We start from the raw sequence: 22946 nt of genomic DNA, 5'->3' as shown, positions 1-22946 counted from the left end.
TGGTATCAAGCGACGGAAGAAGACTCATCATGAACGTGTATCTGCTGACAGCGCAGTCGTTGAGCGAGCCCCTAGGAGCCAACCATGCCAACTGAGCTGTTTATCTCGCTACAACCAATCGTCTATGGGCGTCAACGGCATTTATCTACCAACATGTTACATCCCAGTGCCAACAGCTAAGCCGAGAGTTGTAGCCTCGTCGTCACCGAGCTTACCATGGGCGTTGAGAACTGCGTGGCGTGTGGATCTAAGAAAGTGCATCGATGCGTCTCCTCTCGTAGCACAGCGTCGTGACCACACAGACGCGGTCTGTTCTGCGTGGGCGATTGTTGGGTCACACTCGGGTCAAGTCGTTTGCGTCGATATACTGGCAGCCGGTCACGAGATCTGGCGCGTCACACTGGATGACCGAATCGAAGCCTGCGCAGCTCTCAGTCTCAAGCACGAGATCGTGTACGTGGGGACGTACGGAGGAACTCTATTCGCTCTGGACTTGCAGACAGGTGGAACTCGTTGGACGTTTCAAGCCACAGGAGCGATCAAAGCTTCTGCCGTCGTGATGGAGCAACAAGAATTGGTCGTGTTTGGGGCGTATGATAGCAATTTTTACGGACTAGAGGCCGAAACGGGGCAATTACAATGGAAACTCGACGTTCGGGGCAGTCTTTTCTCGACGCCACTCTACTGCAAGTGGTCCAAGCAGCTTTTTGTCGCTGTCACGAACGGGAACGTCGTGTCGATAACGTCAACTTCTGATGATAACTTCAGGAGCATCCAAGAGCACTGGAGACTGCAACTTGCTGCCCCTGTGTTTGCAGGATTAAATGCCGACTTTGAACTCAATCTGCTGCTTGTCGGGTGTGCCGATGGGAACCTTTACGGTGTCACAATGACGACTGGAGAAATCCTGTGGCAAGTTGCTACCGAGAAGCCGATTTTTAGCTCGCCGTGTGTCTATCGACCTGGATCTGTGGTGTTTGGGTCCCACGACGGCATGTTGCGAAAGGTGGACTCCCGTACCGGAGAGCTCGTGTGGGCCACTTCTCTGAACGGCGCTGTGTTCGCATCTCCCATGGTTGTTCACCTTGTTGCAAACGGTGCTACTGAAGACGACAACTTGGTCTGCTGCGTGGCTACTACTACCGGCCAGCTGTGCTTTTGCGACGAGAGAACAGGAGCCATAGTGTACCAGACTGGCGATTCAACGGGAAAAGCCCCTAGCGACGCAATCAGGACTGCGAATGAGGGTGATCTAGGCCCGCTGTTCGGATCTCCCGTGATTATCGACTCTTTGTGTTTGCTGGGGACTCGGACGAATTACTTGTACGGGTTGGACATGATATCGACACGTCCTTAGCTTAATTCTGGCTCCATTGGATCATTTTCGACGAGCTTCCCGTTGGTTCTTGACCTCATTCCAGGCGTAAAAATTCCAGTCCTTATCGGGAGTCGTAGCGACGGAGGACGCACCGAAGAGCATGAGTTCGTATTTGGCCAGTTGCAGTCGGAAGGCCTGATTTGGCTGCACGATGTGCCGCTTGCGCTTCACCATGTTGTACGCTTCCAGTAGCGGCATCTTCTTGTCGATCATCAAATAGGCAACCAGAAGCGCAGGCGAGCGGGAAACACCTACGCAGAAATTAATTATGAGAGACTAAAACTAACTAAGGCACAGGACCTACACATGTAATCACCTGATATACAGTGGATGAGCACGCGTCCTCGTAGTCGCTCGACTCGTTTGATGAATTTGGAGACAGTCTGGAAATGAGGAATCAATTCTTCGTCCTGAGCATCGTGTAGGTTCAGCTTGAGGTAAATAAACTCGCCTTCGAAGCTGTTCCCGACCTGCGTGGCGCAGTTACAGATGTGGGTGATACCTAACACGTTAAGGAGTCGACTGTCTTCTGCATTCTCACGACTTCCGAGCAGTACGTGGCTCAAAATCACGGTTGGATCTTGGCACGTTGCTGTGCCTAAAGTACGGCTTATAAATTGTGCTAGTCGTCGGAAGATCGATTGTTCCTGTGCCAGGGCCTCGACGATCCGCCACTACAGTCAATACGGTTATTAGAGTACGGTTCGAGTACACATTAGAGCACGCTGTCCTTTTACCTGAGCTGCCATCACCGTATCCTCTTCGTCTGGATTTCGTTTGGAGTATGCCACGATCGACGTGCTCCGAATATGCTCGCCTTCCCGCTGCAACTCATGGCGACGCCCGAATTTCCGTGTGGATGCGTATTTCTGCAGGACTTTCGAGGAGCGCTGTCGACCGAGCAAGCCTGGCGAAGCGTGCGTAGACACCGACGTCTTCCGCGTACTGGTATCCGAAGCAATGCGATAAGAGCTGGGAGATCTCGGACGTTTGTGCATTTTACCTCGATTTGCTAAATCCAGACCAAAAACTTCCACTCCTGGCACGAGTCCTGCAGTCTTGAAATTAAAGAGACTGCGTATGCGTCCTCCGAGGTCCTCCTACAAATTACAAAAAAAAACGAGTTTCGACAGCGACCAAGTTGAAGCAACGATGGCTACATCCTTTCAAATCGGATCGCTAGTCACGTGCTGTCACACAACACTTGCGATAGAGGAAGTTGGCTTACGAGAGTATACAAACTCTCACTGAACGGCAGTCCACAGGTCTCCTTTGCCTAAAGGGAGCGAAGTGACCAATATAAGGTAGGTTGTAAACTGAGTATATTTATAGGTAGGCTAAGCTTGAGCTAAATTAACAAACTAAAAGTCACCTATAGAAAAGCAATGTCATCAGCCAATGGTTGGCCTCAGACGACCCTGGTACCATGTACCAGATATCCCGAAGTATGACGTGTCACACTTCATGTAGCTAGGGGTACACTTAGGGCTACGTACCCCGTTTCATCCTCCCCCACTTAGGTTCGGCTTACCGATCAATCAAAATGAGACAGTGTACGTCACAAACTCTCATTCTCGAAGTCGAAATACATCGGCTTGGCTGCGCGAGCGGCGGAGGCTCACTCTACAGTTAGAGCCTCGAGCAGCGGTTGAGCGATCTTCTTCTTGGTCTCCAAATCGACCTTTGGCATGCCCCGTGGCACTGCGAAGAGCGGCTCGAAAACACGCTCCAAGGCTGCTGCCGGAAAGGCCCAATCTAAGAGCACTAAGCCTCACGGCAAAGGCTCTACACTTTAGGAGACTACTAAGGTGGTCTCGGAGTCGATCGGCTCAACTGGTAACGCGGCAGTGAGCAAGCGCCGCTGTCCGTCGCCTTCGGTCTCCCTAGACAACCGGCCGAACCCTCGGTTCGCCGAACGTGAGTTCAACTCGGGCAGTGAGAACGAGTCCGAGTCCGGGAGCACTCACGATGCTCCTGTGGGATCCGTGGGAGCCCACTCCAGTACCCAGCGAGCACAATGACGAAAGCGTGCAGTCGCTCGCTAGTGATCACGGTGATCACAGGCCCAGGGCGTCTGTGCGCCTTGAGAGTCCTGCCATCAAGGCCAAGGGCACTCCCAAAGCTGGCGACGACGAAGAGGAGAAACCTCGCAAACATATCTCGCTTGCCGAGGGTCTTGCGTGTGCTAAGGCCGCCAAAGCCGAAGGCGCCAAGCCCTCTAAGAAGCTTACGGCTATGAAATCTTCACTCCACGAGGAGAAGCAGACTGGGTACTCCTCGGAACCTCTTTGGTTCCTCGGATAAAGAGGACGAGGAGAATAAAGGGGAGGGTGTTACTTCTGAGCCCCGGGAGACCACTAACGACCTCGATCAGCAGCAAGAGAACTTTTAAGCTGCACAGCGTACGCGTGGAGGTCCGTTGGTGGTATCCGTCAGCCAGGAAGCTGTCATCAACTCACGAGGTCATTGGTCTCCCGAGGAGAGCTCTGGGGCTGACCTCTTCTTCAAGGTTCTTGTCGCTCCTCGTGGTCTTGTTGGCTTTTAAGGGCGTTTGCGAACGTATCCTGGTCCAGATGGAGCAGTTGTTCGTCGACAATTTGGAGACGGCTCGGTGTGTGCTTTTTGCGCCGCACCGAATATCTCTAAAGGACTTCACGTCTTGTCGTAAGAAGCCCAAGAACTGGGGTGGTTTCTACCCTCCCTGGGGCTATCCCTGGGTTCTTCCCGAGAGCTGTCCCAGCTATAACTCATGTGATGACATGTTCTAGGATTGGGTGGAGTCTCTCAAGTACTTACCCTCGGATTAACGGGAACGCCATGAAAATCAGCTGCTGTCCCGCATCCTGGACCAGCGTGATCTTCGTGTCCGGTTCGCCCACTTGGTCAGCAAGCGCATGCTGCCAAGGGGTACTCTGAAGCGCACGGCTTCTAGCGCTCACGATGAGCGCGGGTACGGAAGTGTCGTCAACGTCGGTACCCCGCTCGGGCAAGAAGGTCCGGACTACTTATAAAGCTGCCGCCGCTTCTGTTCCCAGATTGCGACAGCCTTCGGGCAATCAATTAGGAGCCGCTTAATCGGCTCCCACGAGTTCTCGGAGTGGGCATAACCCCTCCACTTCACGAGGACCTGTTGCTTACCGCGACGTCGTTGCTCCTGAAGGATCCGCTCCACGTGGTCGTGGACTTCTCCATTGTGGTCAAGCACTGGCGGAGATGTCCTCGTACGAGTATGAGTACTCGGCGCCTTCGGAACGCTACTCTCATGCAAGTGCTTCATCTGCGGGTCCGCCGCAGGGCCCTGAGGTCGCCCGCCTTCGTCAACGCGTCCTCGTGCTTGAGATTGCACTTGGCCTCGGGACTGGCGGTGATGCTGCCGCCCAGGCCGGGAATCAGGGCGTGCTCGCTCGTCTTGCGGGTCGCCTGGACCTGTTGGGGCGTGAGGTCTCGTTCATGCATCTACGGGTGGACCGGCGGGCCTCTTCGTCCGATCTTGACGAGGCCTTCCGCATGATCCGACGTATCGAGGCTCTGCTGCCACACTGGAGATGCATTTGGCGCACTCCCAGTCGAATGCGTATGGTGCGTACCCGGCGTACTCAGCGTACTCGGCGTATGGCGCCGGGGTCCGTTCATACGGAGCCCCTCCGGCGTACGGCCTTGACCGCAGCCTTGCCGCTCCGACCGAGGCTTGGGTGCCTGCTCCGACGACCTCGTCGACGTGTGTGACCGGCCCTCGCTTTGAGGAGTTGTGCCAAGGTGGGTCGGCGAGTCCGCAACCCCCTGCGGATCATAGGACCGCTTAAGACGTCCAGCGTAGAGCGTCGGGTGCGTCGTCATTGACTTGGGCAGGTCGATGGTGCACGACACATCATGCATGGCCAGGACTGCGAACGGTCCAATGAAGCGGTGCTTCAGCTTGTTGCTGCCGACAGAGCTGACAGTGTCTAGCGGTAGGTTCATCGTGTCTAATAGCACTAATCCCCCCACTTTAAATCCATTTGAGTTTCCTCTTCCATGTTTGTCAGAGTACTCCTTCTGTCTGTCCTGGACCGATGCCATGGCATCTCGGACCCTGCCGATCACGCTCAGCTTGGTATCCACAAAGGATTCCACCTGTTTCCGCAGCGAATCCGGTCTCACATCTGAGACCGGGGAGAAAGAGCTTTCCGAGCCCCCTCCCCACTTCGAATAGAGAATGCAGTGTCTCCTCGAAGAGAGAAAGAGACACTCTGGGGTAGCGGAAGCCATTCAGATAAAACGGCGTGAGCCCCATGGACGCGTGCACCGCGTTGCTGAGCGCAAACTCAACAAATGGAAGCTGCGTCGACCACGTAAGTGGTGCTTCCGTGCACACACTGCGCAGAGTGTCCTCGAGCACTCGATTGACGCGCTCTGTCTGTCCGTCCGTCTGTGGATGGTCCACAATGGACATCGGCAGCCGAGCTCCCAGTGAAGGGTATAGCGTTTTCCAAAACGCAGCCGTGATGCGCGGGTCTCGGTCCGAGACAATCGTCTCCGGGAGACCGTGATAGCGGAACATGTCATCGACGAACAACCTCGCGGTTTGTTCCACCTGTGACGGTAACAGGTACTGGAGCCAGATGTACCATCTTGCTCAGCCGACACACGAACACTAAAGTCCCTGTGTTGCCGTGTCCGTCGGCGGGAAGCCCAAAGATGAAGTCAAGACTCATTAACTTCCAACAGCCAGCGGCATGGGGCAAGAAGATCTTCATGCCTCAATTATGTAACAGAGGTATGTTCGCAAACGGGGTATTGAGAGCCCTTCAGAAGTCGATAACGGTAGATTTACTAAGCAGCGTATTTCAGATTTTGATAATGGTTCATCGACAGCCTCTGATCAAACTAACAGCATAATCAAGCTGTTTTGGCTGACATCGAGAAGCAAGGCCTTACTCGAGGCTAAAGGTTTAGTGGAAGCGATCGTACCACATCTCATTGGATCGGCCAAATCTGACCCGATTGATAGAGATGGGTACATCTGGATTGATTATAATTCAATTTCTGTCTTCAAATTGCAGTCTAATCATCCTAAGCAGGCTATGCCTAAAAACGTCAACTGAATAACCACTCTACAGCCATTCGTTCCTATGACTAAGGGATGATGCATTGAGCTGGTGTTCGCTGGAAGCAAGGATAATGAATTGGATATCAATGAATTCGTTTCATCCGAAGGCGAGCCTCATCAAGGGGTGTTAAGCGAAGTTCATGAAGGGATGTATTCAACCAAGAGTAATGTTGATAACGAAGCTAAGGCAATTCTAGAAGCATTCTACACGAAGCTAAGAGATAACAAAGTATCCATCCCATACCGGCTAGGTCCGGCGTATGGTACTAAAGACGACCCCAAACACATCCAACCTATTACATCGGACAGCCAACCGCTACCTTTTTAATCAATGTCCGCAACGCTTAGCAGCGGAATCCTTCGGAGGAGCACATCGTATAGTACTCGTCAACTGTGGACGGCATATTTTCAATCCAAATGAGCATGTGAGAGTGAAGCGATCCCGTTGAATTTTGTGATTCTGTTGCAGCATAAAATGATTTTGTGTGACCGAAGAGTCCTGAATCCTTTTGAGAACAGCCTTGATCTGAATCCCGATTCAAAACTACATCGATGAAAATGTCCATCAAGCGATCAAAATGTCTATATCATAAACCGTTAGTCTGTGCTTTTGATAGGGTACAATGAGTTGCATCACAACTTACCTTGCACAAATGGCTGGATTAGCCGTCGCTATCGATCCCAACTTTGCTCGAGTAAACTCCAAGCATTCATAGACGCCTGCTTGCATTTCTTCAAATACATCATCTGCGATACCTCCGGCCAGATTAGCCATTTGAAAGGAGCTTGCACTGTCTGGCGAAATCGTAAAAAACAATTTTCGGCTGGCCAAGCTTCAGTTGCATCGAAAAGAGGTCTGCACGTGCTGCTGTCCGCTCATCGTTAGACCCCCAGTAGGATCGCATCCCTGTTGAAATATTATTGTATAATTCACGGACCGATCTGTTAATTTCCGGTGCAGGTGGTATGGGCAACTGATCTGCTATAGCCTTTAATCGGCTCTGCTGGTATTGGACATAGTTTTGAAGGTCTTCACGAGAAACACTAGCAGACCGCTCCATTGAACCTGGCAACATCCGGGCTCTGATTGAAATCGTATGAAGTGCGTTGTGCCTGGCTAAACATCAAACGCAACGAGCGATGCTGGACAAAGCGACGTGATGAGTGCCGCAAACAAAATCTAATGAACTCCAAAAGGCTGATCGGTATAGCACGAGATTCTTCAAGGCCTCCTCGCCCGTAGGGAAACAATTCAGAAAATGAGTTCGTCCAAAATGCCGAATCAAAATCGGACAAAATACTAGATGATCGATAGACCACTACGCGAGAATTATTCGATGCAAGCTGAACACCAGTAGGAACGTCAATATGCCTGAAGTCACTTATCCATCCATCGGCAGTTTGCTCACACATCTCATCTTCTTCGGAAACCGATTCATGGGCAGGTGCAGGTGCGTTATGCCTCCAGGTTGCACGGTCAAGTTTCCCAGACCCATCAGTCCCTCTATATAAACTTTGCTGCGTTGGGCTTGCGACTGAGTTGGCAGGGTTCAGAAAAAATCTATTTTCATCCTATATTGAACAATCAATTGTTGGTAGCGTCGCTTTAGACGATATTGCGTCACCGGAGTGATTAATTTCATTGTCATCTCGGGTGGGAAGTACAATTCCTGTGCGAGACCCAGCCGGTGGGTTGAGCCGTTCGTCAGACGTCTGATCATTGGAAGAAGATATGTGTTCGCGATTACCATCGCCAGCTTGATCCAGTACGACCCGCGTACGAATTGTCACAATCGTAGTTTCCCACTCCGGTTTCACTTCCACAGATTTGTATAAATGATTATTTGCTTTGTACCAATCTAGCTGTTCTCTTAGGCGCGCGCGAACATCATATTTTTTTAAAGTTGCTGCTTTTTGATCGGTCGTCGTAGCCCCGACCATAGTCACACCAACCACGCCTTCCGAAAACACGTCACGTGGGAGCGTTTCAGCTGGAGGAGCAGGATCTGCCCGAAAAAAATACGCGTGAGAACGTATAGAGGAGTGTTTTCCTCCTCGAACCACAGAGATAAAATGCATCGGTTGCGAAAGATTTAACATTGCATTCTCCGTGAAAGTACTGTCGGAAAAACACATAGACAAACAACCCATAAAAAGACCATTGGCAACAGCGAATTTAGGCGGGTGGCCTCTCTTTCTGTCCAGTAGTGATGATCTGCACGAAGTGCACACCTGCATGGTTAGTTGTTCGTCTTTTACAACAATCCCTGATCTCGCCAACAATATCCCTGCCAGTTCAGCACTCAGACCCGACATATCGTAGTACGTTCGAAGTTCCGATGGGAGTGGTTTTGGAGGTTTTAGTCTGGTTTTCATTGACTGCAGAAGATACGTGCCAGAATCAACTTTTTCCACCTTGACGCGCGCCGCAGGGTGCATACAGTCACAGACACAGCAAGCAAGTTCTTTTAGCAATCCACCCGAGAGATATTTGGCTCCACGTTCGGACGTACGCTTTTCCATTTCGTCAAAATGCTTTAAGAAGTTGTTAACAGCCGCTAAAGTTTTGCCTTCAGGTCCGACACTGGATGTTCGCCGATGCTTCCTTTTTACAAGTTATACAACATGATCACCCTCCCTCATTGATGCTCGAGCTTTTATTTCATGTTTCGATCACGAGCACGCGCGTTATTCGCGAGTTGCTGAGAGCAAGCCTGGCAAAACGGTACTTTGTGAGTTAATTGTGAGCGAATGGGTCTATTCGCCATGCAAGTACATGACACTCGCTCGGAATGCATGGTGCTTTCTAAGCAGAATGGTGCCTTTTGAGTGAAATCATCATGTGACGGCAAGAAAGAAACAAACAAACCATTTAGTACACCCAACAACGCGACTTGGAATTTCCAGGTGCCCAATGACTATGGATGGCTGTTTCCGCACCTAAATATCAAGGTAGGTAGGAGTCATTTTGAACGTTCGAATTACGATTCTACCATGCGACGCTGCCATATTAAATGTTCAGGTTCCGCAATCACATCACTTAATGATATGCTCAAAACAAACTTGTATATTTAAGTGAAGAAACACTTTTACGGGTCAACACGGATGAAAACGACAATTGAACATTACACGAGTCTGTCACGGCAGTTGGGTTTGGCACACAGGCACTTAAACCATAGTTTCTCGCGGGTGTACTCCACCGTTATTTCTTCACCAGCTGAAATATCACGAATTGCAAAGATGCCTATACGAGGTCCATCGCACGATAAAAACTCGACCCATTTGCAGTTAGGCGCGCACGAATGGTTGATAAATCTGGATTCATTTCCACACTTGCCGGCATCTATGAATATCTTGTCATTCCGAATCGTCGTTGTTGCTACCTCGATTATATAGTCGCGACTTCGCTCACTCTTGATACTCTCAAATATGAGTTCGCCGACATACTCAAGCACAAACGATCCTTTTGCCAAGAAGGTTGATGGAGCTAGACCCAGAGCAGTACGCGTTTGAATAATGTTGAAGGAATGTGTCCGGATAAACCGATTACCGCGGCCAAGACCAATTGTACAATTTCTGTCGTCACAAAGGATCTTGGAGTGATAATTACCACAACAAGAGCCATTCTCATCGTAGCACATCTGGTGCTTGCAATCACAGGAGTAATCATCTTGGACAGGGTAAATAGGACGAGTAGCGCCTCCATTGGAAAAATTCGTCCAGAATGTCACGACACCGGGCGGCCACAGCAGGTCTATGGCTGTGCTGGATTGACAGTAAATCGCGGATTGAACATCTTATCAGTCGATTTGTGTTCATCCGTGCAATGTCAACCTGCTCGAAGTACGACCACGTATTACACCAGGCAGACGTTGGACAGCTAATAACGGGCAACGTCCGAGGATGTAAGCAGAGCACTTCGTTGTGGGTGCCAATTCATTATTTACATCGCCTGGTACAGTATGTGTTACCACTGGGCTGTATGAGGTCTGGTTCTCATTGGGTAGGTTCTACGGTCGATGAATTTGCGTTAAGTCCATGTGTTCGAGCTTTCGCCTAAAGTTTTGGGTACGAACAAGAAGACGATAAAATATTCGTGTTGTTGCTGTTGTGACTTTACAACAACGACACTCCACAGCCTTATTCATGTCAAATCTCAAGCTATCTGCGTCACTATTCGAAGGCACTCGTCTGATACGGAATCGATAAAGTTTCACAGAAGCGTCATAGCGCTTTCGCTCTCCCGCTGATATCTCTACAGCATTGCTGTAATTTTGCATGCTCAATTTCGTCAATCCCCAATACTACATGTTTGATCGATATAATGCATCATCCGATATCAGGCAAAACTGGTTAAAATTTTAAGAATCAAAGTTAGAAAATTTGCTCGTTCATTCTTGTACAGTAATGGAAGTGGTGATGCGTGGTACATGTACAACGGTTCTGTATATATCAGCAAACTCGTGTCATCCCCGCCCCCCCCCTCCCAACACGCACACAGACACAGGCAAACACAAGGGCACGCGCAGAATGCTAGCTGCAACGGCAAGGTAAATATTTGAACATCCTACCCAGCTCACTTTTTAATTGTCCACAAGAAGTATGGAGCTGGCTGATCTTCTTCGATCCAGGATCAAGCGCAAACGAGAAAACGCCCACCAGTCTTCGAGAAGACCCCTGACATCGTGGAAATGCTACCCAAAGTCGCTGCCGTCAATCCGCCAGATTCGACGTCCACGCCCTCAGAACCCGCCAAAATGCCGCCGTACATCAGTTTAGATATGTACATCGCGTTTCGAGAAGAGTTCGCAAGTGGATGGAACATCTGGCTAAGTGACGAACAAGTTACGAAGTTGGAGCCGGAACTGAAACAGGAGATGCCGGCAATGAGCCTTGATGAGAAGGCAGCCATGTTTTTCCGACTTTCAGTGTGGGCCAACAAGAAGCAAGACCCCGACATTCAAAACGTCACTGAGATCCCCGATGGAGCGGAAGTGTACGTCGAACGAGTGACGGGGCTGGCCTTGTTCGAAAACAAAATGGCTCAAGGCAACACGAATCGCATCGAGATGGTCACAAAAGTCGAAGTCACTGATTCCGATCTCGAGAACACCACTCCTCCCCCGAAGCTGAGAGTCAAAGCACGGAAGGCAACCAAACTGACGCCGAGCGCCTTTCGCCTAAATTGCCAAAGAAGCGCAGAGCTGGGAAGACAAGCCGGGACGTCGTGGAGCCTGGCACAGGCGAGGAATACCTTCTCGCACAACAGCCAAATAAGGCACGAGCACCAAAGAAGCCGAAAACGGAGTAAGCTCGCGGTTACGTCACCTGACTGATAGGCACTGGCAATCTATCTGGACAAGGATTGCTGTACACCATATAACAAATATATGATGTCTGGTTGTCTCTTTAAACATCAGTAGGCCCGCGCACCGATACGAATCGGGCATGCAAAGTTTGTTAGCGCTCTTTATAGTCACAATGAATCGACGTTAGCAAAATACCACGTACAACTTCGAGCTCGACGTTGTTATATAGATACAAGTAGTATGAGGCCTTGGACAGACGCCGTGCAACATCCTGAGGTAAGTAAAGCAATAACGCAAACGGTTTGAAGGTCGAGTAGCGTAGTATGTGTCCTTGGTGCTGGAGCAGCGCAAAACCGCTACCGAATTCACCGGTTGTATATCCAAAACCACCACCAGTGGCAGGTGCCCCAAAAGCCGACGAAGCAGCAGGCACAGCATGAAAGGCACTGCTTGTGGCCGGTGCGCCGAATCCTCCAGTGGCAGGGCGTGATGCACTACTTCCAAACAGATCACCGCTTGTGGCGGGAGCATTAGGCTGCGATTCAAATCCACCAAAACTGCCAGTTGTTGTAGACGTCGTAGCTGAGCCAAAAGCGAACGATCCAAAGCCCCCCCCCCCGCTAGAGGTAGCACCTAATGCAGATGGCTGAGTGTTGCCAAAGCCTCCTGTCGCTCCAAAGGCTGAACTCGCTGCTGGTTGCGCTCCGAAGCCTCCGACCGCTCCAGTTTCAGTCGTCGTAGCTTCGGGTGCCGGAGCATTCTGCGTGGCTGCCGCCAGTGCCGCTGCTGGGTTCGTGCGCTTCAAGTAGTCTTCATACCGCTGTGATCCAAATAGTCCGGGAGACAGACGCCGTATGTGTGAATGAGTGACGTTGTTGTTTGAATGTAATATTGATAGCTACTCAAGTGTTCTGTTGCGCGAATGTCGTTCTTCACCGACTGGGTCAACATTCAGCCATTGTATCATAACGTTTTAGTAATTATCCAGTATTGCGTCATTATTGTACCTGATTTGTTTTTAGTAGCTGCAATCTATTAAGTACAGAAGTACGTTCTTATGCGTTCTTATAGGATCCACGACGGTTCTGGAACCCACCTAAGGGCCGTTCTTAGCCGATTTCTTGCAAGTGGATGAGAGTTAAGGTGGATGGTACTTTTTGTGCTTGATTCGGCTAAGAACAAACTTAAAACTGGTGGATGGCCTTAGTGGCTAAGGTTGAAGGAGGGGTGGTTGACATCTAATATTAGCTTATAACTGCGATGTATCACTTTGATCGCTTTGCATTTGTTCTCTTCCACTATCGCAACAAAATGCGCACACCCAGCGAGATCATAGCGATCACTCGTCGTCTTCGCGATCGAGCCAACGTCCAACGGCGATAGATTGACAGGGGACCGTTGGTTGCTGATGTGGACTGAGTGCTTCAGGAGACTTGATGGAATGAGCTGTATAAACTCAATGTGTCGTTCTATCCCGTCAGGTATGTCTCTCCTCCGGTCCACCTTCCGTCCACGGCCACCAACCCTAATTTCACACAGTGGACGTGGATCAAACGGACCATACGGCGTCCACTGCCATATGGATCCAAGTGAAATGATTGGGCCATGGAAGCATAATCCACCGTTATTTTTTGGCTAAGAACGGCCCTAAGACTCTGGATATAAATATCCAGAGAACATGTACTTGTTTTGGGCTTTCCAAGTACATGTACATGTATTAAAGTATTAAGATTATGTAAATTTTCGTCAGTAGGGTGGCTAAATTCAGTTTGTTTATCTGCTCGATTATGCTTTTTGTCTTTTCTGTGCAGCGTTTGTGACGTTTTATTAATTAAACCTCCTTTTAAAACGAGGTTATTTATAATGATGATGCTCATCAAAACGTAGCTCTCTGTAGTGCGCAACGTGCCTTAGAGCATCATGGCAAACTGCGCGACAGCAGCCACGTCCTCCATGCTCGAATCTACACCAGCTGCGTCTTCAGGCAGTGAGCTACCTGGCTCCTCGAATGAGACCCAGTGTCCTCGATCGGAGCCCAAACCCGTTACCAAGAAGAGAACACGACGGACGCCGAAGAAGCGCGAGCCGAAGCCGAAGAAACCACAGATCCGCACGTACATCCGTCGGAGAGTGAGTGCACTACCGTATCCACTGCAATCTGTGCAACTATAATTGATGGATTGATTGTTGATACGGTACAGACGGAGATCGAGGAACTGACAGACGAGATGAAGAATCTCAAGAAGCAGATGGCTTACTTCGCATATAGGAACGAGGTTCTTAAGCAGCGTGAAGCTCTGGCGGAAAAGGAGATGATGAATAAGACAATACGCAATGCTCTGCATGCCCAAAGGCTGTCGTTCGCCAGCACCATGTCCATGGTCACGCAATTCTTCGTACGTATAGAACTAGTAGAGTTTTTTGTTTGTCATTCTGTGCTCAAGCTCTGATCGGTTATCTGAATCTCCAGCGTGACTCTGCTACGGAGCCATTTGACTTGCCTGCGAGACTCAATAAAGATCCATTACAGCGCCAAGCTGCTCTCTTACGAATGAAACACGATCGGCTACAAGTTGCCCACCACTTCATGCACCAGAGACAGCACTATCGATCGACATCGGAGTTCCGCGACCGAAAGAAATTCGAGGCGGCCAATGGAGATCTAGTGTCCATTCAATTCGAGATCATGCCTTTACCAGGAGCACGCAGCGTCAAGAATATCGTCGACGCCCTCCAGTTCTTTGTCTACAATCTCGAGATCAGTATTTCTGAAGCGGTGGGCGACATCACCATCCGAGAAAACGACGACGCAAAGGCTGGAAGTCCTGTAGCTCAGCATCGACTCGTAGCTACAGTGGCGGATATGGTGCAGACAGATACGAACAACGTGGCGTTCGCAGAGTATCGTCCTGCCGGACCTCCGGCTAGTGGAGAGCAAGAATTGGGACTCATGATCTGCGATACCGTAGATGAAGACGAGTTGTATCCGTATCGACCCGAAAGTCGCGTCAGGCAAGACATGACGCAGATCACGCAAATAGCGTGGCATCAGCACGAGGTTGGAGAGCCGATTATTGTCATGACGCGATGGTGGTGCTTGAGGATCCGGAAATCCGACATCTACATGCCGGCATTCGTCGTGGATCGGATCCGAACTGGTGTCGAGAAGGTCGGTGCAGCCATGTTTGCGACGGCTAGGCATGCAGGAGGAATGATCCTTTAGACGATAGAACTGAACAGGCCGGGATTCTTTTTGGTATAACAAAAATTGTTTTTTTTGTTTTTTTAAAATAGCGACGAAGTTACCCTAAAACTTCAAGTACGGGTAGTGCATATAATTGTTAGCTTGGAATTGTTGTTAAAAGACTTCAGCAGATGTGAATTCCCGTGTCATACGGACAAGATCACTGGGCGGACAGCAGATCCCAAAACGTGCGTGTAAAGTGGATTTGTTTAAGTACTGTATGGACCGTTCTCCGTGTGTAAGGTCGAGAGTTCTAGATCAAGATTACAATCGCAGAGCTTCATAACGCGATATGCTGCCACGGAAGCAAGTTGATCTCATGATTGGCAGTCCCTCATGCTCGACGTCCTCCAGCAGCGACGCTACTGGAGCCTCGGACGAAACTCAACCGGATGCTGCTCCAGTACCGCGACGGGCAGCGAAAAAACGAACGTCAACTCGCAAGCCGAAGCCGCCCAAGATCCGGACGTACACTCGACGACAGGTAAGCGTAGCTTCGCCTATGACGTCGATCCGCAACTCTTCGTTCTTAAAAATCATAATATTGTGCAGACAGAGATCAAGGAACTAAGAGACGAAATAAAGCGTCTGAAGAAGCAAATGGTCCAATTTGAGTCCAGAAACCAGAAACTCAGGCAACAAGAGGCGCTGGCTGAGCGAGAAATTATGAATAAACTAGTGCGGGATTCGCTTCACGCGCAGAGGTTGTCATTCGCCAGCACGACATCCATGCTCACTCAATTCTACGTACGTTTTTTATTCTTCTTTTAATTAGTATTATTTCGTCTCACAAGAATGGACACTTTTTTCTACTACAGTAGTACTACTGTAACAGCGCGATAGCGTTACCGAGCCTTTCGATCTGCCTGCACGACTCTGTCGAGACCCAATCAAACGTGAGACTGCTTTACTTCGCATGAGAAAAGATCGAATAGAAGTTGCGCTTAACTTCATGCTTCAACGAGAACACCACTATGCAACTTCGGAATTCTGCGACCGAAAGAGATTCGAGGCGACCAACGGCGACTTCCTGTCGCTTCGCTTCGAGATCATGCCATTACCCGGAGCTCGCTGTATTAAACAATCATTAACGCGCTCCAGGGCTTCGTTTACAATCTGGAGATTAGTATTTCTGAAGCCATAGGAGACATCGCAGTACGTGAAAATTACGACGCGATACCTGGTAGCCCCGTAGCGCAGCATCGACTTGTGGCTACGATCGGTAATACAATGCAGACCGACACTAACATTGTCGCGTTCGCAGAGTACCGACCGCCTGTCAGTGGAGAACTGGAGCTCGGCTTAATGATCGGCGACGCAGTGGATGAAGACGAACTGTTCCCGTATCGTCCAGAGACCAGAATTTGTCAGGACATGACCGTCATCACGCTAGTGGCGTGGCACGAAGCAGAGCGTCAAGAACCGGTAATTGTCATGACTCGGTGGTGGTGTCTGCGACTCCGAAGATCACACATCTACATGCCACCGAAGGTTGTGGATCGGATTTGCTCTGGTCTCGATAAAGTCTCACAGGCCATGCTCTCGACTGCTCGACGTGCCAGTGGCTTGAGCGTATGAAACCCGCCTCCAACAAAAGAGCTGCACATGAAGAAACAGATACATTGGCCCGTTTACAAATGTGTTTTTAACGTTGTTAAGAGGTTGCTCGAGCTTGGGCATTTAGTTCGTCCAGAACGTCTTCTGAGGTGATAGCAGCCTTTCGAGTAGATGCCGTTTTGAGCTCATCCAAGAAGTTCATGGGCGTTTTAGAGGAGGCTTCGGAGCTTGCGTCTCCGCCTGTTTTTCGCTTCATTTCGTCCATAAAGTTCAGCGGTTTTGTTGCAGTTGATGTAGCGTTGGCACTGGAAACTTCAAGCTCACTCGCAGAATCTGATGATTTGCGTTGAAAGCGATTCTGCAGTTCACCCAGGAAATTGACTTTGCCACCTCCGAATGGGGTCGGTGGAGGAGCGAAACCTTCAGGTTTGGACGCGGTGCCAGTCTCCTCTGCCTTCCGAGCTTCTACAAGTTTCAGAAGTGCCTTGGATTTAGGCTGTACCACCATCAGATCCTTGGCTACCTTAATGTCACTCTCCGTTGTACTCTTCGGTGTCGGCGGAGTCGATCGACGACCTCGTGGCGTCCTGACGACTTTTTCATCCTTTTGATGGCAGCTGTCCCTCTCCACTGACGCTGAGGCGCCAGATTTTCGGAATGGCGACTGTAAACGAACCTCTTTTCCACTTACCACACGCTTGGGGCTGCAGAAATCATTCTCAAGAAACTGCAGCACCCCAACTGCCACTTGAAGAGATTTAATTCGCTTAAAGCCGCGGGAAGGAGCTGCCTCCAAAGGCAAATCCGACGCTACTTCAGATTCGGTATCAACCGTCGACAATTTGTCTTCTAGTTGCATTAACCGTGTAGCTTCCAGCTCTGTGTCAGTCGAAGAGGACACTTCTACCACAGACAAATTATCGATTGGTGCTGCCGCTGCACTTGCCTCTTCGACTGTAACTTCGTTGATACTGAGACTGCGTTTCGCGATGGCATGATCCAGCTCCCGTTTCCTGGCTTCCGCTTCCTCCTCAACAGATAATTTCTTGAATGCTGCACGTTCTCGTGGCTGAATGTCAATATCCGCTGGAAAAGGTCCACGAATGCGAAATGCGTGGCGAATTTCGGGATCAAACGCTCGAACCTGCGCAACTTCCGCTTGGTACTGCTCGAACGAAGGCGTCATTGCTGCCCACGCACGGTCCCCGTGAGCCAATTCGCCTCTAACTGTATCTCTATCTTTACAGAGCACTAAATGTTGCTGCTTGGCTTGCTCCCGTAACGCGATTAGAGTAGCTTTACCGAATGAACGTTGTAAATTTTCGTTACGAGCATCCTCCGCAACTGCGACGTACTCTGCTTTCGCCTGTGGAATGAGCTCGTCGTCCAGTTGTTTCAACCGCATACGCTTTGATTCAATTCGAGCACGTTGCCGGTCAAATTTGTCCAATCTAGTATCAATTTCAATGTCTGTCGGGTAGCAAAAAATCGGATTAAGATGCTGCTTCGATGTAAGTTCTGGCAACGGAACATCTCGTCGTGAACATTGAACTGGATCCCAGCCAGCCTTAATCGTTTCACGCTGCTGCTGAGCAGCCAGTTGACGTACGTGATCAATAAAACTCGTTCTCCACGTATTTTTCCTACCATCTTTGTCAAAGGCGAAAACATCCGGCAGAACACGCGCCAAAGCTCGACGCTCGTTAACGTCGTAATTCATAAAGTCCACAAAGAACGAGGCGCTCTCAATAGCCAGGAAATTCGCACGAGCAATGTCGTCTTCATGCGTCACCAACCAGTGTAAGAACCGGTTTGTTTTAAGATAGGTAGCCAAGTCGTACGTGTACAAGACGCCTCTTTCTTGAGCTCTCGTGATCAACGCATCAACTGACAAATCAGCAATGTCAACAGGAATGAAAGTACGCATCAATGCGAGGCTTTCGTCGTTCTTTTCGCGTTGTTTTTTCTGCCATTCTGCCTCCTTCTTGCGCAATTCATCGGCGAATTCTTTGGCTTGTTCACGTCGCGTTCTCCAGATTTCGACATCGCGCATGGTTCGTTCTAGTTCAGCTTCAGTGTGTTTCAAATCATGTGCACGAGATGTAGTGATCTTCGCTGCCAGTTGAGTGGCTTGAGTGCACAAAGTGGATAATCTCTCGCTTCCTTGGGCACATTCAGGGATGGTTCGGAGAGTGTAAAGTAACGCACGCTTGATTTCTAGTGTGCGCTCTGAAATGACAAAAGAAGGGGATAAAATTTCAGCAGCGATGGAGGCACCGAAGCGATCGGTCTCAGAGCCCAGCCATTCCAGCAACGTCTGCAGCGCACTTTGCTCCGTTCTCATCGCATTTTGTACCGTTAAAATGTCCTCTTTGATACCCTCCAGTTGGCTGGTGAGTGCGAGTTCTTGCTCCGCAAAGAGCATAATATCGCTGGTGTCTTGTTTAGCACATTGAAGCTCAGCGTCTACACGAACAGCCATGAGAGTCTTCTTGGTTTGGACCATGTCGATCTGATAGGCTGTGGCTCTCGCTTTCAGTTCTGCGACTTGTTGAGCCTGCTTCTCCAGTGAACACAGCTTCGCAGCTAGAAGACTGTTGGCGTCATCTTCGTCCGCGCAACGTGCTGGTTGCGACAATTGCTGCATCTCAAACACTAACCGATCGTAGCGTTCCTCACAAGCTGCTAGATGGCGGTCCGCTGCTAAGAAGGCGTTGCCCTTTGAGCTCTCAACTTTCCATAGTAAATCTTCCTCTGAAATGCCGAGAGAGGCTTTGAGGACGTTGACCTGTTCTTGTAGTTTTTCGAGCTTGTTATCGTGTCGAATGAAGGACGTTCGTGGACTGCAGAGAGGAAGCGCCAAAGAGCTTCCGGCATTGTCGAAGTCATGGGAAGGAGATGCAGGACCAATTGGAGCCACACTAGGTCGTCGACGACCGATCGGGGACATGATAGGCGACGATGTACGACGAGAAACTTGGACAAACACCGGCTCTTGACGCTGTTGCTGTTGCTCGAAAATCGTCGAGTACGTTCTGGATTTCTGTGGGGATTGCTGCATTGGCGTCGAGCGCCCTGAGGTGGTGGATGCCGTACTCGCTCGGCTTGTTTTTGTTGCTGTGACTGCGAGACTTTCAGTGATGGAGGCTCTGCTGTTCTGTTTGGGTTGATGGTTCTGTTGGCGCTGTATTACCCGAGCCGTTCCCAACGACGCGTTAGCTGCGCGATTCATCGCTGTACTTGCTGCCGTTGGCTGCGCAGAGGTGAATCGTTCGTGCTTTGCAGTTAGCCGAGTCGCCCCCGTTTCTCGCTTGGCTGTACTATTCGTTGGAGATGGTGGTTTCTTGCTACATGTCGTACTGACTTTTCGTGGAGGAGCCACTGCAGCTCTGCTCTCCATCGTTGACTGTAGAGAATAAGTCTTTGCAAGCATTCGTCCTCCTGGAGGCACATACACGGTACTACCTCGACGCTCCTCCACCAAATATCTCGATTTTATCCCTTGTTCCGCTGCACTATTAATAGTTGCTCTGGACTCTTGATTAGCAGCGAGATTTGAAGTAGACGTTGAGGAGCTTGCAGCTGAGCTGGTCTCGCGTTTCTTAGTTGATGTCATGGGTAGTGCGGTGCTGCCCACTGTAGCTTTCCTGATAGGAACTTTAACTAGTCCGAATTTGTCGTAGAGTTGTTTCTTGTAGGCAAGGAGCTCCAGACCTTCCTCGTACAGACGTAGACACGCAGCTGCAGCGATGTTGCGCTTGGGGACAGGAGGGTGGGTAGATGCTGAAGAAGAAGAAGAAGAAGATGTGGAGCTAGACAATGAGGCTTGGAGATTCTGCTGATGGACACAATGTCCTCTACGCTGCATACTCTAGTCAACCAAACCTGCAGTCTGACGCAATTGCGGCATCTCGCCAACAAGTTGCAAAATAAGCTGCTATTCTTATGCACTTCAACATTTATTCACCTATAGCAGTACATAATAGCAAAAACTTAACATACTGATAGCTTCACTCATTATGTTGCCATTCTTCGAGCGCCTTGAAGATGCCGGCGCTCCGCCTCGTATGCTCGTCCTGCGGCGTCCCCAGCGCTGGATCCTTGTGCTTTAAGTGCAACGGAGAGCTCTCTACCCCTTCGCTATTCGACTGCGCCAAACTAGGACTTATCCCGGAGCTCCAGGAGCTCGTACAGCAGGTCCGAACCCGTTCTTAACAATTTTCTTCACTTTGAACTAACATGCTATGGTTATAGGACCCGGCTTTCGATATCAATGCATTAGACTCAGCGTCAAACGCCACGTTACTACATCACGCTGCTATCAGCGGCAAAATGGGCGTTATGGAGTGCGTTTTCTAGCATTTTCATCAACTCATCACGCAATTAACGAGGCTTTTGTGGTAGGTTTTTACTCGGGAATGAAGGATTGAGGGCGAAAGTGGATGTAGACGCCCTGGAAGGGGATATGCAAACGACGCCACTGTTCTGGGCAGCCTCCCATAACCAGATCTACGCGGTGGAACTGCTGCTTCGTCATAAAGCAGACTTGAATTTCAGAGATGGCCTGGGGTTTACGCCGTTTTTAGTGGCGATTCAACGTTGTTTCCCCATTACAGCAGCGTATTTGGTGGCTAAAGGCTCAGACATTGACCAACGGATGCAAGGTGAGTGGAGTTTAGCTATTGGATATTGTTTTTTTGTTGCTAAAATGATTTTATTTTAATGCTGAAAAAGATGGAAGCCAGAAAACAGCGTTGATGCTGCTTTGTCAGCCCCAGCAGTTCCACTTGGACACGTTCCGCATGGTACTGAGTCTACAGGCAACGATCAACGCACAAGATGCCGACGGGAACACTGGTAACATCAGGGTTTTAACACGTTTTTTACTCGATAGCTAAACTCTCTAAGCAGAACTGAGTTTATCTTTTCGACAGCTCTGCACCATGCAGCCATGAACAACATCGCGATGGCTGTGCGAATGCTACTAGACGTGAGAGCGGACACGAGTATAGTGAACAAGGACGGACTCACGGCATTGGCCACTGCTCGAGCTCGTCTTCATCCTGACTCAACAGCGTGTCACCTTTTAACGGAGGACGAACAGCTCCAAAATCTAGCGCAAAGGATCTCAATCCGGTACGTTTTGGACGCAGACACAAGTGAATTATCTGCGGTGAACTTACCTTTTTTATGATAGAAACAAACGCTCGAAGACAACGTGTACAAGCTCGCGTTTCTCGTGCCGTGGGTGGTGTTTCCTCTCGCTTGTTACGTGCTCGTGACTGTGAGTGGAGCGCTCTACATCCTGCTGTGTCTTTGCATTCTACTGGCTGCTGCGATGCTGCTGCTTAAATTGTTACAACGAGGTTCCTACGGCGACAAGCGGAAGGCAGCGTCGCTTATGTTCGGGATCAACGTCGCGTCCATCGTGTATCTCGTCGGCAGTTTTCCTCGGTTCAGTGGCCACTGCAGCACTGCGTTCTGTGCAATCTCCGCCGTGTCCTGTGCGTCGATCGGAGTTACGCTGTACAAAACAGCCACGTCTGACCCAGGCGAGGTGTTCACTTCATACGACGAGAAGCTGCGTAACATCCGCCACCTCGTCGAGTCCAAGCTACCCAGCGCGACGAAGCTGTGCCTCACATGTCTACACAAGAGACCGCTACGTGGGAAGCACTGCGCCGAGACGAACTCGTGCATCGCCAGGTTCGACCACTACTGTCCTTTTGTGGTGAATGCCATTGGAGCACGCAACCACGCAGCGTTCCTAGGGTTCCTCTTGTCTGCGGTACTGTCCATCGGTCTGGAACTCATCGCGTGTTGGCGGTTTGCACGCGCTCAACCGGAACTCGTGGCGGACTTTACTGTTCACTGGCAGTACTGGAAGTGGAACACGTCGTTGTGGGTGCTTCTATCGGGCCAAAATGTTACTGTTGTCACCACACCCGGACTGCTAGACTGGATGTGGAGTGTCGCTCACTTCCAGCCATTTCTCTTCTGCGTCATGCTGCTGGACGTCGTGCAGATCGCGTGGATCGCGTACATGTTGTTCTTCCACGTTTATCTCATGAGTGCGGCTCTCACGACGAACGAGGTCGTCAAGAACGAGAATCTCGAGCGCGCGTACTCTCGTGGGATTTGGAACAATATTGTCGACTTTTTGGGTTTGCCAGGTCAACGACCAGTGGATTGGCGTCGCATTTACGATCTGGACGAGTTCAAGAACCAGATTGAGTTGGCGTCACATCAGATGAGGAAGGAGCTGTGAGTTAAGAACATGGAGAGGGGGGGGGTCGTTTTCTTTTAGAAACCTTGCATTTTCGATCAAAGAATGCGCTCGAGACAGCGTAGACGTGCGCTACGTGAGCG

General features: G+C 50.0%; 5 protein-coding genes across 5 annotated transcripts; 3 read left to right on the top strand and 2 right to left on the bottom strand.

The window, feature by feature from the left end:
- Window positions 1-216: 216 nt before the first annotated feature.
- PITG_12476 (acyl-CoA synthetase, putative) lies at window positions 217-1357 on the top strand (the record flags this gene model as incomplete). The annotated part of the gene is made up of 2 exons (XM_002900316.1): window positions 217-241; window positions 282-1357. The coding sequence occupies 2 exons, from the start codon at window positions 217-219 to the stop codon at window positions 1355-1357; spliced, it is 1101 nt and encodes a 366-aa protein (XP_002900362.1).
- A 21-nt stretch (window positions 1358-1378) lies between these two features.
- Window positions 1379-2127, bottom strand: PITG_12475 (dual specificity protein phosphatase, putative; the record flags this gene model as incomplete). The annotated part of the gene is made up of 3 exons (XM_002900315.1): window positions 1379-1629; window positions 1695-2052; window positions 2116-2127. 3 exons carry the CDS (start codon window positions 2125-2127, stop codon window positions 1379-1381), a joined length of 621 nt encoding a protein of 206 aa, XP_002900361.1.
- Window positions 2128-13683: 11556 nt separating this feature from the next.
- On the top strand, window positions 13684-14999 carry PITG_12474 (uncharacterized protein; the record flags this gene model as incomplete). Its single annotated transcript, XM_002900314.1, has 2 exons — window positions 13684-14172; window positions 14247-14999. The coding sequence occupies 2 exons, from the start codon at window positions 14092-14094 to the stop codon at window positions 14997-14999; spliced, it is 834 nt and encodes a 277-aa protein (XP_002900360.1).
- Window positions 15000-17404: 2405 nt separating this feature from the next.
- On the bottom strand, window positions 17405-19638 carry PITG_12473 (uncharacterized protein; the record flags this gene model as incomplete). The annotated part of the gene is made up of 2 exons (XM_002900313.1): window positions 17405-17454; window positions 17520-19638. The coding sequence occupies 2 exons, from the start codon at window positions 19636-19638 to the stop codon at window positions 17405-17407; spliced, it is 2169 nt and encodes a 722-aa protein (XP_002900359.1).
- A 747-nt stretch (window positions 19639-20385) lies between these two features.
- PITG_12472 (palmitoyltransferase, putative) lies at window positions 20386-22845 on the top strand (the record flags this gene model as incomplete). The annotated part of the gene is made up of 7 exons (XM_002900312.1): window positions 20386-20774; window positions 20832-20923; window positions 20982-21241; window positions 21312-21434; window positions 21512-21583; window positions 21682-21713; window positions 21775-22845. 7 exons carry the CDS (start codon window positions 20625-20627, stop codon window positions 22843-22845), a joined length of 1800 nt encoding a protein of 599 aa, XP_002900358.1.
- Window positions 22846-22946: the final 101 nt, after the last annotated feature.

This window comes from Phytophthora infestans, genomic scaffold, assembly GCF_000142945.1.
Source record: "Phytophthora infestans T30-4 supercont1.26 genomic scaffold, whole genome shotgun sequence".
Classification (NCBI taxonomy): Eukaryota; Oomycota; class Peronosporomycetes; order Peronosporales; family Peronosporaceae; genus Phytophthora; species Phytophthora infestans.
This window is presented reverse-complemented; position numbering and strand designations above follow the sequence as displayed.